The sequence below is a fragment of the Trichosurus vulpecula genome, chromosome 1, assembly GCF_011100635.1.
Source record: "Trichosurus vulpecula isolate mTriVul1 chromosome 1, mTriVul1.pri, whole genome shotgun sequence".
In the NCBI taxonomy this organism is placed as follows: Eukaryota; Metazoa; Chordata; class Mammalia; order Diprotodontia; family Phalangeridae; genus Trichosurus; species Trichosurus vulpecula.
Genome location: NC_050573.1, coordinates 480,635,720 through 480,652,966, shown reverse-complemented (window position 1 = coordinate 480,652,966; position 17,247 = coordinate 480,635,720). Strand labels below are relative to the sequence as shown.

The 17,247-nt window shown below is 35.8% G+C and overlaps 1 protein-coding gene across 1 annotated transcript in view; it reads right to left on the bottom strand.

Annotated features, from left to right (window-relative positions):
* Positions 1-17,247, bottom strand: part of TMEM232 (transmembrane protein 232) — a 216,127-nt gene that overhangs the window by 161,275 nt on the left and 37,605 nt on the right. The window contains exons 5-6 of the mRNA XM_036747734.1: positions 11,177-11,276; positions 3,511-3,668 (exon numbers count right to left, since the gene is read on the bottom strand). Coding sequence (XP_036603629.1) covers positions 3,511-3,668; positions 11,177-11,276 — 258 coding nt within the window. The remainder of the gene's footprint in view (positions 1-3,510; positions 3,669-11,176; positions 11,277-17,247) is intronic.

Below are 17,247 nucleotides of genomic sequence, written 5' to 3'. Positions count from 1 at the left end.
GATAAATGGTCAAAGGATATGAACGGGTAGTTTTCAGAAGAAGAAAGCAAAACTATCTATAATCATATGAAAAAATACCCTAAACCATGATAGACAAATGTGAATTAAGACAACTCTGAGGTACCACCTCATGTCTATCAGGTTGGCTAATAGGATACAAAAGGAATATGACAGATGTTGGAAGGGATGTGGAAAAATAAGGACATTAATACATTGTTGGTGGAGTTGTGAACTAATCCAACCATTCTCAAAAAAGGGCTATAAAACTGTGCATACTCTTTGACCCAGCAATACCACTACTAGGTCTATACCCCAACGAACTCAAAGAAAAAGAAAAAGGACCTGTATGTACAAAAATATTTAAAGTAGCAATTTTTGTTGTGGCAGAGAATTGGAAATTGGGGAATGGCTGAACAAGTTCTAGTATATGATTGTAACGGAATACCATTGTGCTATAAGAAATATCAAACAGGGTGGTTTCAGAAAAACCTGGGAAGACTTACGTCAACTGACATGAAGTGAAATGAACAGAATCAGAAGAACACTGTACACGGTAACAGCAATATTGTATGATGATCAACTGTGAATGACCTAGGTATTCTCAATACAATAATCCAAGTAATACAGTGATCCAAGGCAATTTCTGAAGGACTTATCATGAAAAATATCATCAACTTCCAGAGAGAGAAATGATGAACAGTGAATGCAGATTTAAGCATGCTATTTTTTTGCTCTCTTTGTTATTTTGCTTTTTGTTTGGTTTGCATTTTACTTTGGAACATAGTTAATATGAAAATGTTTTGTGTAACTGTACATGTATTATCTACATCAAATTGCTTGCCTTCTCAAAGAAGGGTTTAGGGAGGTAGAGACAGAATTTGGAACTCAAAATTTAAAAAGAAATGAATGTTAAATTTTGGTACATGTAATTGAGGAAAAAATAAAAATTAAATGTAAAAAAGAAAGTGCACTAGCCTGACTCTTAATCAAGAAATAAAAGGGAAAAAAATAACAGTAAGTCATTTTTCTAATCCAGGTAAGCAGAGAGAGATAGACATCTGTAGACACTGAAGAGAAGAGCTAACCAGGATGAATACTTCAAACCTTTCAGTACTAGAACTAAATGAAAGTCTGTAGCAGTACCCTAGGGAAGAAAGAGATTCCATGTCCAATACAGAAAGATCTTTTGTTGTACAGAGGGCAGAATAGATTCCAATCTAGAGCTCAATCACTTATTACCTGGAGTTAGGTCATAGATCAAGACTCAGGAAAAGACATGGAACTAGGTAATGTAGACGAGGAGTAGTTGTTGGAACTTGTGCCATGGCAAGGAATGGTCTTGGCCTGATGCTATATACTAGGCAAGAAACAGGAACTAAAGCTAGCAGCAATTGTGTAACATGGAGAAGGTTTCAGATCTAGCCTCTAGCTCAATCTAGTCTGAAGTCCAGAAATAAGGCTGGAAGAATGGGTAAACAGAAAAGGAATGCATACACAAATACACACTATTCAAAAACACTCTTGGACAAAATTTCAACTAGAAAACTTGAAAGAAATGAAGCCAGAAGTTGTTTATTTTTTAAGTTTAATGTGATTTTTATATATGAAATGAAAGAGCTAGAGGAAAGAACTGAAAAGGAAATGAGAGATGTGGAGAAAGACTTAGAAAGAAAATAACAGCACAAAGATACAAAACTTTACCCAAGCAACAGATGATTTGAAAATTAAAATGAATCAGATAAGATAATTCCCCGAGAAAACAAGAAATATTCAAAGTCTGAAATAATCTAAGAAAATAGGAAGTATTTTCAACAAAAATAAGTGATCTGGAAAACTGATCAATGAGAGATTATTTAAGAACCACTGGACAATATAAATACCGTAATCTAAAAAAGTTTAGACATCATATTTCAAGAGATTTTGAGAAAAAAAAAACTGGCCAGATCTCTTAGAACCAACCAACAAAGTGAAGAAACCCCAAAACAAAAACTCCCAAAAGTGTCATTGCCAAAATCCAGAATTTCTAGGTTCAGGAGTGGGGAACCTGCAGCCTTGAGGCCACATATGGCCTTCTAGGTCCATGAATGTGGCCTTTTGACTGAGTTCAAGTTTTACAGAACAAATCCTTTTATTAAGGGGATTTGTTCTGTGAAGTTTGGATTCAGTCAAAGGGCCACACCTGAGGACCTAGAGGGTCACATGTGACCTCGAGTCCACATGTTCCCCACCCCTGTTCTAGGTCAAAGAAAATATACTGCAAGTTATTAGAAAGCGTTGAAGTACTGATGAATCATACTTGGGATTACATAGGATTTAGCAGCCACTATGATAAAGGAGTAGAGAGTTTAGCATATGATATTCTAGAAGGCAAAGTATATAAACACCAAGAATAATTTTACACAGCAAAACAGTACAAAACTACAAGGTGGGGAAATAGACTTTAATGAAATAGAGGATTTACAAGTGTTCCTGATGAAAAAGAGTAGAAAAATTTAAATTAAAAAAAGGAATTAAAAATATTTAAAACATTAAACAAGGAAGAGGAAGGTCCTATATATCCAATAACCAGTTTAACCAGCTTCATGTAGGCAAAGTATGATGTGTGTGCAAAATCCCCCTGATCACAATGCCCTTGCAGTCAATAACAAGGGTTGTAGTTAGGCCACCTGTCCCATTGATTGTCCCAATGATCTCTCTCCTGAGAATTCCTTGTGAATCTGTGCACTAACAGTAAGAGACATAAGGACAGAGACCCAGAATTATGGGCTATCAACCACTGTACAACAAACCACAGCCCATGCTTGTCCCTTAACCACGGGGCTCAAGGGCTGGGGAGCTACATACTTGCATGTCTGTGAGTAACAAACTGCCTGATTTAATATCCTTCAGTTATTATGTTCTCCCTCAGTATCTCAACCCATGATCTCCACACAAAAGAGGAGGCACCAATTGTAGACAGCAGGTGATGTAGTGGATAAAGTTCCAGGTCTGGAGCCATGAAGACTCATCTTCCTGAGTTCACACATGCTAGCTGTGTGACCCTGGGCAAGTCATTTAACTTTGTTTGCCTCAGTTCCTTATCTGTACAATGAGCTGGAGGAGGAAATGGCAAACCATTCCAGTATCTTTGCCAAGAAAACCCCAAATGGGGTCACAAAGAGTCAGGCACAACTCAACAACGACTGAACAATTCATCAAGTCTATTTTTTTAAAATCTGTAATACCAGTGCTTAGAAGAGTGCTTAAAGTAAGCTCTCAATAAATTTTCATTCGTTCATTTGTCATTATGCCACTGATGTAATAGTCATATTAATTTTTAATCTAAAATATCTTAAAAAATACATTCATTATAATTAAATATTTTGGACTATTATATATTAATGGCTATGTTGTTTACATAGAGCCATGGAAATTTGTCCAGCTAAATATATCTTTATTAATCCTTACTAAATACCAAGCATGCTTTTTAAATCATAATGATGTTCTCTGATGTATTAAATGATTACCCACCATGCCAGGAAAATCCAGATCTTGCTTTGTATTAGCATCTACATGTGCTTCAGAAAACCCTTTTGGGTTGCAAATAACTTCACCAGTCTTCTGTATAAAAGCCACACTTGAAAGGATGTTGGGATACTTAGAGTAGGTGACATCACAAAAACAAAGTGCTATTGTTTGGGGGAAAAAATGTCCAAAACATCATTATTATTTTACATTTAATACCACCTGCCTTTTACTTACTATATTTAACTTCAGTACTTAAAATCCAAAAGAATTATAACATTTTAATTAAGATTTAGAAGTCATATTTATGAATCTTTGTGGGGCAATATAATATTGCAGTGTAAACAAGTCAAAAGCAATACAGCTAGTTCATTATGACTAAATGACCAGTTAAATATAGTTATTCCCCAATCATGTATAGAGGCTACCAATTAGACATAAAAACACGATAGATACATAATAGATGCATAATCAATACACAAGAACCATTATATGATTAACAAACCCAATCCAGATTTTTACCCAAACCCTTTCCAAGATACTGGTATTAACTGGTGTCATTCAAATGCAAACTCAACATACTCACTCTCTTCCTTCTAACTGAAGCTTCAGACTCATTACACACTTTTAAGCCTGGCTGCCTCCAACAAGCCAATCAGAATACTATTAACTTGCAGGAAGGTACAGTGTGGAATATTATAGAGCTGGTCTTGGAATCAGGAAGACCTGGATTCATGGGACCCTGGTCGAGTCATTTAACCCTTTAGTGCCCACAGATACTTTTCTAAGACTATAAATTTCCAAGAAGGTTCAGATCCATGTTAATAAAGGAACTTCTTTGCCATGATCATGCCTAAGGGTAAGTTCATGAAATACTCCTCCAACCCCCATAAAGGGAAGCAAGGAACTTCCAACCCAAATCTTCCATGTGTATTATCTAAACTTAAACTTACTTTCTCCTGGGCTTTTATATACTTGTAGGAGGACCTATCATAGACTTTATGAAGGATAATTAAATCTAGCTAACTGAAATAAACTTATAATTACAGAGAAAAATACACAAGCCACGGCATTTAGAAAGATAGTCCAATAGCTCTGGGTTATCCCTAGAATCCTGAGGAGTGATGAAATAGCCGTGGTCTGGGGACCCCTACTAATTTAAGTATGGGTTAAAAGAATAAGTACAAGGCATGTTGTGAATTTATATATATACATATTGTCTCCCTGTACAGAATATAATCTCTATGAGAGCAGCAAATGTTTCTGTTTGGTCTTTGCCTAGGCCCAGTGCCTAGCACAGTGTTTGGCACATAGTAGACACTTTAATAAATGCTTCTTGATCGATGGGCTTGCTGTGCCTGCAAACCTCAAGGGAAGTGTTCCTATTGGCCCTACCTCTCTTCAGGGAAATACATTAAAGCAAATTAGGGATCTTAAGACATGAAGGTGAGGGAGAAATACAAGCACACTGTCTGATTCAATTGCACATCATATCAAATGTTGAGAGATTAGCAAGAAGATAAAGAGAGACAAGGAACATATGGTTTTTAAAGTCTAATACCATGAGTTTTAATTTTATGTAAAAGACTAAAAAATTGTAAGATTCTGAAAAGGCATATAACATGATCAAAATGACACTTGAAGATTATTTTTGCTGCTTCAAAAGGATAAATTGGAAAGAGATTAGAGAAAGAGAGGCCATCAAGGTGGAAAGATAGAATAAGAGAATTTCAGCTGTGGAAGAGATTTCCAAAGTCATCTAGTCCAACCCTTCCTGGACAATAATTCAATCCACATCTCCAACAGAATCATTTAGCCTTTGCTTGAAGGCCTTTGGTGACAGAACACCTCCAACTGCAAGCTAATTCTACTTTCAGATGACTCTTAATTATAAGGAAGTTTTTCCTTTTATGAAGCTGAAATCTACTTCCCTTCAACTTTCACTTGCTGCTCCATATTCTGCCCTCTGTAGCAAAGAAAATGATTTTAATTACTCCTCTAACAAGAAAATCCTTCAAATACTTGAAGTTTTTTTTCCAAACTGTTCCAGGATAAAAACCTTTATTTCTTTTTACTGACTTAAGCACAATTTTGAAACCTTCTCCATTTTTATCATCCTCCCTCCAGATACTTATGCAGTCTAAAAATGTATTTCAGAAAATGCAGCAACCCAGAAATGAGCATATATGATATCAGATGCTCTCTGACCAGAGCAAAACATAACAAAACTACCACCTTCCTAGTCTCAAACACTATCTATGCCTCTCTCGATGCAGACAGTTTTTGGGCTGCCATGTCGGTGTGTCTCATAATGACCTTGCAGTCTACTGAACCCTCCAGATTTTTTTTTAAGACAAAATGCAGTCTATTTACGCCTTCCACATTTTGTACTTGTAAAGTTGACTTTCTGAACCCAATTTAAACTTTACACTTCTCTATTACCTTGAGGATCAATATAAAATTCTCTGGCATTCAAAGCCCTTTCATAATCCACATCCTCTCCCCACTTTCTAGTCTTATATCTTATACTCTCAACCACATCCCACATACTCTGTGATCCAGTGATACTCTCGTCCTTTCTTTTCCTCGAACAAGATGCTCTATCCTATCTCCAGGCATTTTCAATGGATGAAACCAGTATTTGTCATGCTCCCCTTCTTCACTTCTGCCCACTGACTTTCCTGGCTTCCTTTAAGTCCCTCTTAAAATCCTATCTTCTACAGGAAACCTTTCCCAGTCCAGCTTAATTCTAGTGCCTTTCCTCTGCTGATGATTTCAAACTTACCTTGTATATACCTTGTTTGTACATAGTAGTTTGTAACATTGACCTCCTAGCTTTTCCAAGGACGAGACACTCCATCTCTCAGCAGCAGGAATTTTCTCTAGCTATCTCCCAAGCCTGGGACACTCTTTCTCCTCTGCTCTGACTGCTGACCTCCCTGGTTCCCTTAAACCCCACCTTCTACAGGAAGCCTTCTCTAACCTCTTAACTCCAGTGCTTTCCCTCTTTTAATTATTTCCTTTTTTACCCCTATATTTAGCTTGCTGTGAATATATTTATTTGCATGTTGTTTCCTCCACTAGATTGTAAGCTCCTTTAAGGCAACACTGTCTTTTACCTCTTTTTGTATCCCGAGAACTTAGAACAGTGACCGACACATAGCAAGTACTTGATAGATGTTTATTAAGTTAAATCAAATAAGTAACTTAAAGATATAAAAGGGAACATTTTCTGTGAAAATGGCATAGGATGACAGGTCAGAAATAGAAAGATATTTTTATTAACCACTTCTCTCTATGGATATAGACCTGACCTCTGTGATGGCATAATAAAAATAGGACAGAGAAAAGAATGCATGGAAATCGTTACTTAAAATTTAGATAGAAAAGTCTCTATTTTTGTATGATTTAAAATAAACATACTAGCAAAAAGACTAATACTGATAAATAAGAACTTATAAGAAAGAATTGGCAGTATTTTTTTTCTAAAATCAACAGCTGCTTTCTTCATTTGTATATTGAATTTGGTAACATATTCAATTCAATGGTAGCAACAATATTTCAGTACTTTTTCAATCTTTCTAGACATTAGGACCTAGAGTATCAGTCACTGATGGACTGTATTCAAGTGTAGAGCCATAGCCAAATTTTAAAAAATTGTGTCACAATATTCAGTATTCAGACCATTTGAGGGATTGTATCACCCAAAGAGAAGCATAAAAAACACTACAGTATTAGAGAAAGGGGCTAGAAATGTGATTTCACTGATATAAGGTATTCTCAGATGAGGAAATTCACTCTGTCACCTTCTCTACAACTTGGAGCATTAGGGAGTTTCCCGGAGCAGTGGGAAGTTGAATGATTTCCTCAGAATTACAGTGCCAAAATTTGTATGAGGTTTTCCTTGCTTTGAGGCCATCACTCTATCCATGCCTCTATATCATCTCTCTTTACAATGATAACTTTTGGTAGAGGGGGGCAGAGCCAAGATGGCGGCTGGAAAGCAGGGACTAGCATGAGCTCCCCACCGAGTCCCTCCAAAAACCTATAAAAAATGGCTCTGAACCATTTCTAGAACTGCAGAACCCACAAAACAGCAAAGGGAAGCATGGCTCCAGCCCAGCACAGCCTGGATGGTCTCTGGGTGAGGTCTATCCCGCACGGAGCTGGGAGCAGAGTGGGGCGGACCAACCACACCAGGAGCTGGGCGGAGTGTGCCCTAGCCCCCTGAATCAGTGAGCTGCAGCAGTTACCAGACTTCTCAGCCCACAAACACCAAAGACAACAGAGAAGGTTAGTGGAAAAAGCTGCAGGAGTGGAAGGAGTTCCCCGTTCGGCTACTGCCCCGGGAGCAGCAGAGGTGGGCAGTTACAGAAGTACAGCTGTAGTTGCTTCTGGCCCCAAGCCCACCTGGTGGGAGGAATGAAGTGGCGGATCAGAGCAGGAGTGAAGAGCCTGCTGAAGAACTAAGTCCAGTCTGGGTTGGGGGTTCTTGGGGAAGGAGGAATGCTGGTGTGGCAGAGCTGGCACATCCCCTCCCCCCTTAACTCCACAAGTAGTCATACCCCGCTAAAAAACTCAAGGGTCAAGTTAGTTGGGTGGGAATACGGCCAGGCAGTGAAAACGCACCCAGATTCAATCTCAGGCTTTGGATTCTTTCTTTGGTGACAAAGAAGACCAAAACATACAGCAGAAGAAGTTAACAAAATCAAAGAGCCTATTACAAAAGCCTCCGAGAAAAAACATGAACTGGTACCAGGCCACGGAAGAGCTCAAAAAGGATTTGGAAAAGCAAGTTAGAGAAGTAGAGGAAAAATAGGGAAGAGAAATGAGAAGGATGTGAGAAAACCATGAAAAACAAGTCAATGACTTGCTAAAGGAGACCCAAAAAAGTACTGAAAAATATACTGAAGAAAACAACACCTTAAAAAATAGACTAACTCAAATGGCAAAAGAGCTCCAAAAAGCCAATGAGGAGAAGAATGCCTTGAAAGGCAGAATTAGCCAAATGGAAAAGGAGGTCCAAAAGACCACTGAAGAAAATACTACCTTAAAAATTAGATTGGAGCAAGTGGAACCTAGTGACTTGATGAGAAATCAAGATATTATAAAACAGAGCCAAAGGAATGAAAAAATGGAAGACAATGTCAAATATCTCATTGTAAAAACCACTGACCTAGAAAATAGATCCAGGAGAGATAATTTAAAAATTACTGGACTACCTGAAAGTCATGATCAAAAAAAGAGCCTAGATATCATCTTTCAAGAAATTATCAAGGAGAATTGCCCTGATATTCTAGAGCCACAGGGCAAAGTAGAAATTGAAAGAATCCATCGATCACCTCCTCAAATAGATCCCAAAAAGAAATCTCCTAGGAATATTGTTGCCAAATCCCAGAGTTTCCAGGTCAAGGACAAAATACTGCAAGCAGCCAGAAAAAAACAATTTAAGTATTGTGGAAACATAATCAGAATAACCCAAGATCTGGCAGCTTCTACATTAAGAGATTGAAGGGCTTAGAATACAATATTCCAGAGGTCAATGGAGCTAGGATTAAAACCAAGAATCACCTACCCAGCAAAACTGAGTATTATGCTCCAAGGCAAAATATGGATTTTCAATAAAATAGAGGACTTTCAAGCTTTCTCAGTGAAAAGACCAGAGCTGAATAGAAAATTTGACTTTCAAACACAAGAATCAAGAGAAACATGAAAAGGTAATCAAGAAAAAGAACAAGAAAAAGAAATTGCAAGGGACTTACTAAAGTTGAACTGTTTTGTTTACATTCCTACATGGAAAGATGATGTGTATGATTCATGAGACCTCAGTACTAGGGTAGCTGAAGGGAATATGCGTACATATATATATATATATATATATATATATATATATATATATATATATATATATATGTATATATATATATATGTATGTGTGTGTGTATATATATATATCTGTATATATATATGTATATGTGAGTGTGTATGTATTTATATATGTATGTGCATATATATATATATATATAGGAGAGAGAGAGAGAGAGAGAGAGAGAGAGAGAGAGCGCAGACACAGAGTGAGTTGAAGATGAAGGGAAGATATCTAAAAGAAATAAAATCAAATTAAGGGATGAGAGAGGAATATATTGAGAGAGGGAGATAGGGAGAGATAGAATGAGGTGGATTATCTCGCATAAAGGTGGCAAGAAGAAGCAGTTCTGTGGGAGGAGGGGAGAGGGCAGGTGAGGGGGGAATGAGTGAACCTTGCTCTCATCAGATTTGGCCTGAGGATGGGAATACCATACATACTCAATTGGGTATCTTACCCCACAGGAAACAAGAGGGGAGAAGATGAAAAAAAGGGGGGGATGATGGAGGGGAGGACAGATGAGGGTGGAGGTAATCAAAAACAAACACTTTTGAAAGGGGACAGGGCCAAGGGAGAAAATTCAATAAAGGGTGATGGGTTGGGAAGGGGCAAAATATAGGTAGTCTTTCACAACATGAGTATTGTGGAAGGGTTATACATAATGATACACACATGGCCTATGTTGAATTGCTTGACTTCTTAGGGAGGGTGGATGGGAAGGGAAGAGGGTAAAGAATTTGGAACTCAAAGTTTTAAAAACAGATGTTCAAAAACAAACAAAAAAAGTTTTTGCATGCACCTAGAAAATAAGATACATAGGCAATGGGGAACAGAAATTTATCTTGCCCTACAAGAAAGGAAGGGAAAAGGGGATGGGAGGGGAGTGGGGTGACAGAAGGGAGGGCTGACTGGGGAAAAGGGCAACCAGAATATACGCCATCTTGGAGTGGGGGGGAGTGTAGAAATGGGGAGAAAATTTGTAATTCACACTCTTGTGAAAATCAATGCTGAAAACTGAATATATTAAATAAATAAATTTTAAAAAATTAAAAAAAAATACAATGATAACTTTCAAATTCTGTAACACACTCATTGTTCATAATACACTTTCATTCAAGTATCCATCTAATTAAATTTTTCTAGATGATTACTATACCAAATTATATGTAAAATATGCCTACATCATTATGTGACAAAACATTATTACTTACATGCAAACACTATATACATTTAGGAGGCCTACTATTCTTATTCTTAACTAACATTTAATAGGACCCTCTGAAGGGATACATGTATTTCAGATATTTGTTGGAAAATATAATGTCCATCATTTAAAAAAAAATTAATGACATCTTCTGTTTTTACATTATATTTGTTGCTGAATATATTTCTTTCCTGTCCCCTACTGAACAATGCAATTCTTGTAACAAATTGAAAAAAGGGAGAGAGAGAAAAAAGCAGCTGAGCAAAACTAGCCTATATATCAACAAATGTGATATATGTGCAATGTCCTCCATACTCCACTGTTTCTGCAAAAGGGAGACTAATTTTTTTTTGTTCCTTATCTAGGGTAAAACTCTGGGGGGGGGGTAATTGTTTTTATAAAACACTCATTTTAATTTTCTTTTAAAAAGTTCCATTTGTATATACATTTAATTTAAGAACAGTTCGATAAAATGCCTTATGCTTTTTTGATAAATCGTTTTCCCACATGAGCAAATATAATTCAAGATAATCATGATAATTTTTTATTTTCCCCATGAAATATAAACCATTTTAAATTTAGTAAATAAAAAGAAAGTCTACCATATAAATACGGGTGAAGTCTAATTAACTGTTCTTCAAAACCTTCCAGATTGCCATACAGGCGATAAACAAGGAGCCGTAAAAAGGTCAAAAATCCAATCTGTAAAAATACAACACACGCACACAGACAGAGAAACAGAAGATGAATCCATTGTTACACTAAATCCAATTAAAAGGTGCACTTATTATTTAGGGAATTAAAAAAAGGAGAATGTGTGCACCATGTGATTCTTTGCACCATACATATACATACATCTTTTGAGAAGTGTTAATCAAAAGTATTTTTCAGTTGACGCCAGACTTAAACAGTACATGAAGTTTGAGATGTAGGTTCAATTAAATGGTAAGATCATGTTGAAATGTGTATGTATATATATATATATATATATATGTATATGTGTGTGTATGTATGTATGTACATATATAGACACATATAATTACAGTTTTATGAGCTATAATAGTTGAGTTGTTGAAAATAATACACAAAATATCTCCCTCATTTGCACATATTTTTAAAAATTTCAGAAAATCATGAATGCAGTAGGATATTTAGTATTTTATTTCCCCCAGTTACATGTAAAAACAATTTTTAACATTCGTTTTTTAAAACTTTTAGTTCCAAATTCTCTCCTTTTCTCCCCTCCCACTCCCCACTCTTCATTTAGAAGGCAAGCAATTTGATATAGATTATACATGTGTAGTCATGCAAAATATATCCATAATAGTGATGTTGTGAAAGAAAACACAGACAAAAAACTCAAGAAAAATAAAGAAAATAAAAAGTATGCTTCAATCTGTATTCAGATAGTATCAGTTCTTTCTCTGGGGATAGATAGCATTTTTCACCATAAGTCCTTCAGAGTTGTCTTGGATTGTTATATTGCTGAGAATAGCTAAGTTATTCACAGCTGATCATCACATAATATTGCTGTTATTTTGTACATGGTACATTTCACATTGCATGTAGTAGGATAAACATTACAAATTAGCGCTGCATCATTTCCAAGAGGCAACAGGAACATAAGCCATAGAAACTGATATATACATACATACATATACATGTATGTATGTATATATACATACACAAGACATGCAATATTGCAGTTTATTGAAATGAGTGCAAAATTCCTCAGCTGAAAATTTTCCATGAATTAGTTTTTTTTAATTAAATTCAATCCAATTTAATTTCAATTACACAAAGAATATATGAGAGAATATCAACAACTACTAACCTACTTTACCAGCTATTAATTTTAAAATTTTAAGATTAATATACACACCCATAAAGGGCATCCCTGTTGAGGGTTTTTAAAAGTAACCATTCCATAGTAGACCACATCAGAAAGCTTCATTGTGTTTATTGTTTTTTGTCTATTTTTCCAAAGCATTTGATTTGAGAGAGTAGAATGGTACCTTAAAGGCTCTCCTCCAACAAGATTTCTCCTATGCTATGCCAAAATTATACAAAGTTCTTTGAAAGGTGACAGAGATAACTTTTAGCAAAGGGATTAGCCACTCTCATAGAAAAGATCCAAAGCAAAATTCAAGTTGAAGAGCGATTTCCCATAGATAATGAAGTCTTTTAGATGCTTCTATTTACAATTAAGACCAGGTTGATTGCATTAAGCCCTGGTAGTTCAAAACCAATCACATGGCAGCTACTGGCAAACCAGCCCTAGAGTCAGGAGCACCTAAGTTCAAATTTGGCCTCAGACACTTACTAGCTTTGAGAGCCTGGGCAAGTCACTTAACCCTGATTGCCTCCAAAACAAACAAATAAAAAAAAGTTTGCCCTATCTACTAACACAGGAAAAATGGATGATGAATGCCTGTTATTCCAGACCTACAGAGATTATCCATGGATTTGTATGTATTTATGTGTATAGCTTTCCATATAGGTATGTGTATATACATACATACATGTGTATATATAAATATATGTCTGCCTGTGAGTATATGGAATGCCATAAGCTATTTACATATATCTATATCTACATAAATCCATGTCTGTATGAAATATGAAAATGAATATAATCCTGAGGATAATGAAAAGCTTCAAGATGGATCATTAATATATTAGAAACAGGGTATTATGAAAGAATGGTAGATTAAAAGATATCTTGAAATGATTTATGAGCAAAAAAGATGGGCTAGTCACATGCCAAGAGTGAAGAATAACCAACAGATAGTCCATTTACTTTTTGTTGTTTTTGTTGTTGTTGTTGAGTCATTTCAGTTGGGTCCAACTTTTTGTGACATGATTTGGAGTTTTCTTGGGAAATATACTCGAGTGGTTTACCATTTCCTTCCCTAGCTTATTTTACATACGAGAAAACTGAGGTGAGCAGGGTTAAGTGACTTGCCCAGAGCTGGATTTTGACAAAGCTTGAGCACTCTCAACATAGCCTTCGAGAACCCACATGAAGATGAGGGATTAAAATAAAGACTTTCATTCAAGATAGGAAATTTGACAGGAATAAGTGTAAAACATTATCCTGGCATTCAAAACATCAGCTGTCAAATACGGAATCAGAGAGACAGAAGTCAGCAACAGTTCAAGTAAAAATAATCTAAGGATTTCAAAATGAATCAATAGTGTGAAATGGTAACCAAAAAAGCTAATGGAATACAAAGCTAAATTGAAACAAATAATAACCAAAAGAAGAGAAATGATAGTCTTGTTGTACTCTGCCTTTTCCAAATCATATCTTTAGCATTCTGTTAAATTCTGTGATCCAAATTTTAGGAAGAACATTGACAAACTGGACAGCGCTCAATGGAGAATGTTCAATGGTGAAAGGCCTGGAGACCCATGTTACATGAAGATTGGTTGAAGAAACTATTTGACAAAGAGAAATAAAGTTTGAGAGAGGACATAAATATCTGTCTTCAAGTATTTGAAGGCCTGTTAAATGGAGAGGAACTAGTCTGACTATGCTTGACGCCAGAGTGATTAATCAGAAGTTATGAGTTGAAGTTGCAGAGAAACACATCCTAGGTAATATTTTTAGGCATGCGGAAGCAAAATTTAGACTTGATTAAAGGAAAATCACCCTAATACTTAGAGCTGTTCAAAAATGGAATGAGTTTTTTGGAAAGCAGTGGATTCCCCTTCACTGGAAGTCTTTGAGCAGTCTTATTTTAGAAATACTGTAAAGGAGATTTCAGTGTAGGTATAGGTTGCAGTAGATGACCCCTGATGTCCCTTCCAAAGTTGATATTCTCTGAATCTTTGCTTTGGTAATTCAGTGGAAATAATAATTTGATATATTTGATGAAAATCTAAAAATATTTTTATATATTCCTTAAGCTGTTCCTGCAGATTTTCAGATAATGTACATGGTGTTCCACTGATGAGATGAACAAGTCTCCTATATACATCAAAAATACTCATTAATTAAATCTTACTATTAACAATAATTTAGCAAGTATTTAATTTTTAATGAGTACCTATGATGCAGTGACATGAGTAAGACACAGTTCCTGACCTTATTAAAAAGGATGATGATGTATTCATTCATTTAATCATTTATTCAACACATTTATTGAGCACTCAATATGTACAAGGCACTTTCCTAGGCATTAACTATAGGAGATAAAAGATGAAAAAAAATCACAGCCAACACTTTAAAGGAAATTTAAAAATAGTAGGGGAACCAAGACAACTGCACAAATGCAAGGCAGACAGTGATAATTGCTAAAAAACCAAGTGCTAGGGGATTTAAGGAGACTGTTGCAAGAAGTAATGAGGACCTGAATTGAAAGGGTGACAGTGGAAATAAAAAGAAGAGAGCATAACTGAGAGACTTTATAAAGGCTTAATTAATAAAACCTGACAATTGAGGGAATGTTGGCTATAAGGGAGGGATGAATAAAATAATCATTCTGGGTTGTGAGACAGGGGTGATTAACTGAGTGACATTACTAATAACAAAGACAAAAAAGTTATGAGAAGGTACAAACTTTGTGGGAAGGGATGATGTATTAACATTTCAATTTTGAGTTGTTGGGACATTCAGGGGAATATATGCACAATAGGCAGAGTGTAGTAAAAGCACTATACTAATGCCCTGCCCCTATAGATTAGGCTACCTTCTGTTTAAATGTTATTGAAACTATTTCTGAGTCACATCAGCAGACAAAGCTCTGTTACACAATAAGACTCTTCAAGAGAATGGAGGAATAATAGGAAAGGGGGCAGGAAACTGTGTGACACTACACTAAGCTGGAGGAAAACAGTGTAGCTGCAATGTGGAGTCAGTTCTGCTCTCCCTGCCCCCACCCCCACCCAAGCCTGGCAAACCACGAAAAATTCCACATGGGGGTAAGCTGAGGGATTCTGAGATCCAACCTCCAGAGAAACCACCATTAAAAGGGAAGGAGTCAGAAAGTAAGCTATAGGGGAAAATGGGGAGGGGGGAGAAATAAAATCATCAAAGATCTCAGGAGGAAGAAAATTTAAATAAAGACTTTGAGCATAAGCAGATAAATCAATGAGGAAGATAATAAGAGAAAAATGGAATATGGCCTCTAGATCAGGTAAAAAGTTTAGGCACCTGGAAAAAGTATTCAAGAAAAAAGAATACGAATCAAAACCTGATGAGCCATGAAGACAATATGGATTCCCCAGGAGACAATGGAACCTGAGGAGAATGTTCCTGAATGGTTTAAAAAAGAAATAAGAATTATAAAAATAGAAGTTCTGGCCTTCACAGAAGAAATAATTTGCAGAATAGAAAAACTTGAAGTCAGAATGACAAGTCTCACAAAAGAAACAAAAGAAATGATAACTGATCCGAAACGGAAATGTATTAAAATGAAAGACAATAAAGAAGAGGAGAAACAAAAATCAGTAACATAAAAATAAAGTATAATCTCCACATAAGTAAAAAAAAATATATTTATCTTGAAGACAGAAGACAAGGAGACAACTTAAAGATTATCAGTCTCCCCAACAAACATGACAAGTCAAAAAATCTGAATACCACATGAAACAATACACAAAATTGCCCAGAACCTCTGACATAAAAAACAAACTGCTAATTAAAATAATCAGCAGGTTGCCTCAAAAGAAAAAAAAAACAATTTGTGCTGCAAAATTTGAAACATATCATTCCCACTGACAAACAAGGAATTCCACAATCGTCTAGGAGAAAGACCTTCAAGTAAAAAGGAAAGGAAATTAAAAAAAAAACACCAACAAAAATAAAACAAACAGAGGACTATTCTGCACACTCCAGAAAAGAGGGACCAGAAAAGCTTAAGTTGCAGACTAAAGTGACCTATCTACAAATCTGAGCCTAAATATAAATTTAAAAAACCCTGATAATAATAATGAAAAAAGGCATTCAGAACATTTCTAGAAAGAAAAGGAGAGCTTTTGCTTGCTTCTCAAACACTCCAGACAATAGAAATACAAAGAAGGGTAAAGAAACACAGCAACCATAGACAATAACACCAACATAGCAACAGAGATACCAGTAATAGATTTCTATCTAAATACACAAGGAGACAAAGTTAAAAGCAGAAATCAGATGGAAATGATGGTATAGAGACAACTCAAAATATCATAACACTGTGTCTTTTTTATGGTGTTAAATTACAGAATGGGAGATTGCATAAATGGGGGCAGTGGGAGAAGAGAGAAAAATGTGATATCCCCTAAATAAGTGATAAGCTAACAGTAAAGGGAAAATCACTCCTGTAGTATCACAGGAAAAAGAAAGCCTACAGAAGAATGAGTGAGGAATGAGGAAACAAAAGAAGAGAATGGGAAGAGGGGAACAGAGGAGAAAGAAAGGGAAAATGCTTGCATTAGAGCACAGAAATAATATAAACCAATGGAAAAGGGCAGGGATATTAAATATAGCCTTAACAGACTATTAGTGAAATAAAAATACTAAGAAGAAATTAAAAGCAATGGATGACTTCATTAAAACTAATGACAGCAGTGAGAAAACATACCAAAATTTTTTGAGATACAGGCAAAACATTCTGTACCTCCAAAACAATTTACATGCAGTAAATATGAAATTTATAAAAGCAATTCATGTCTCTAAACACCTTCACCA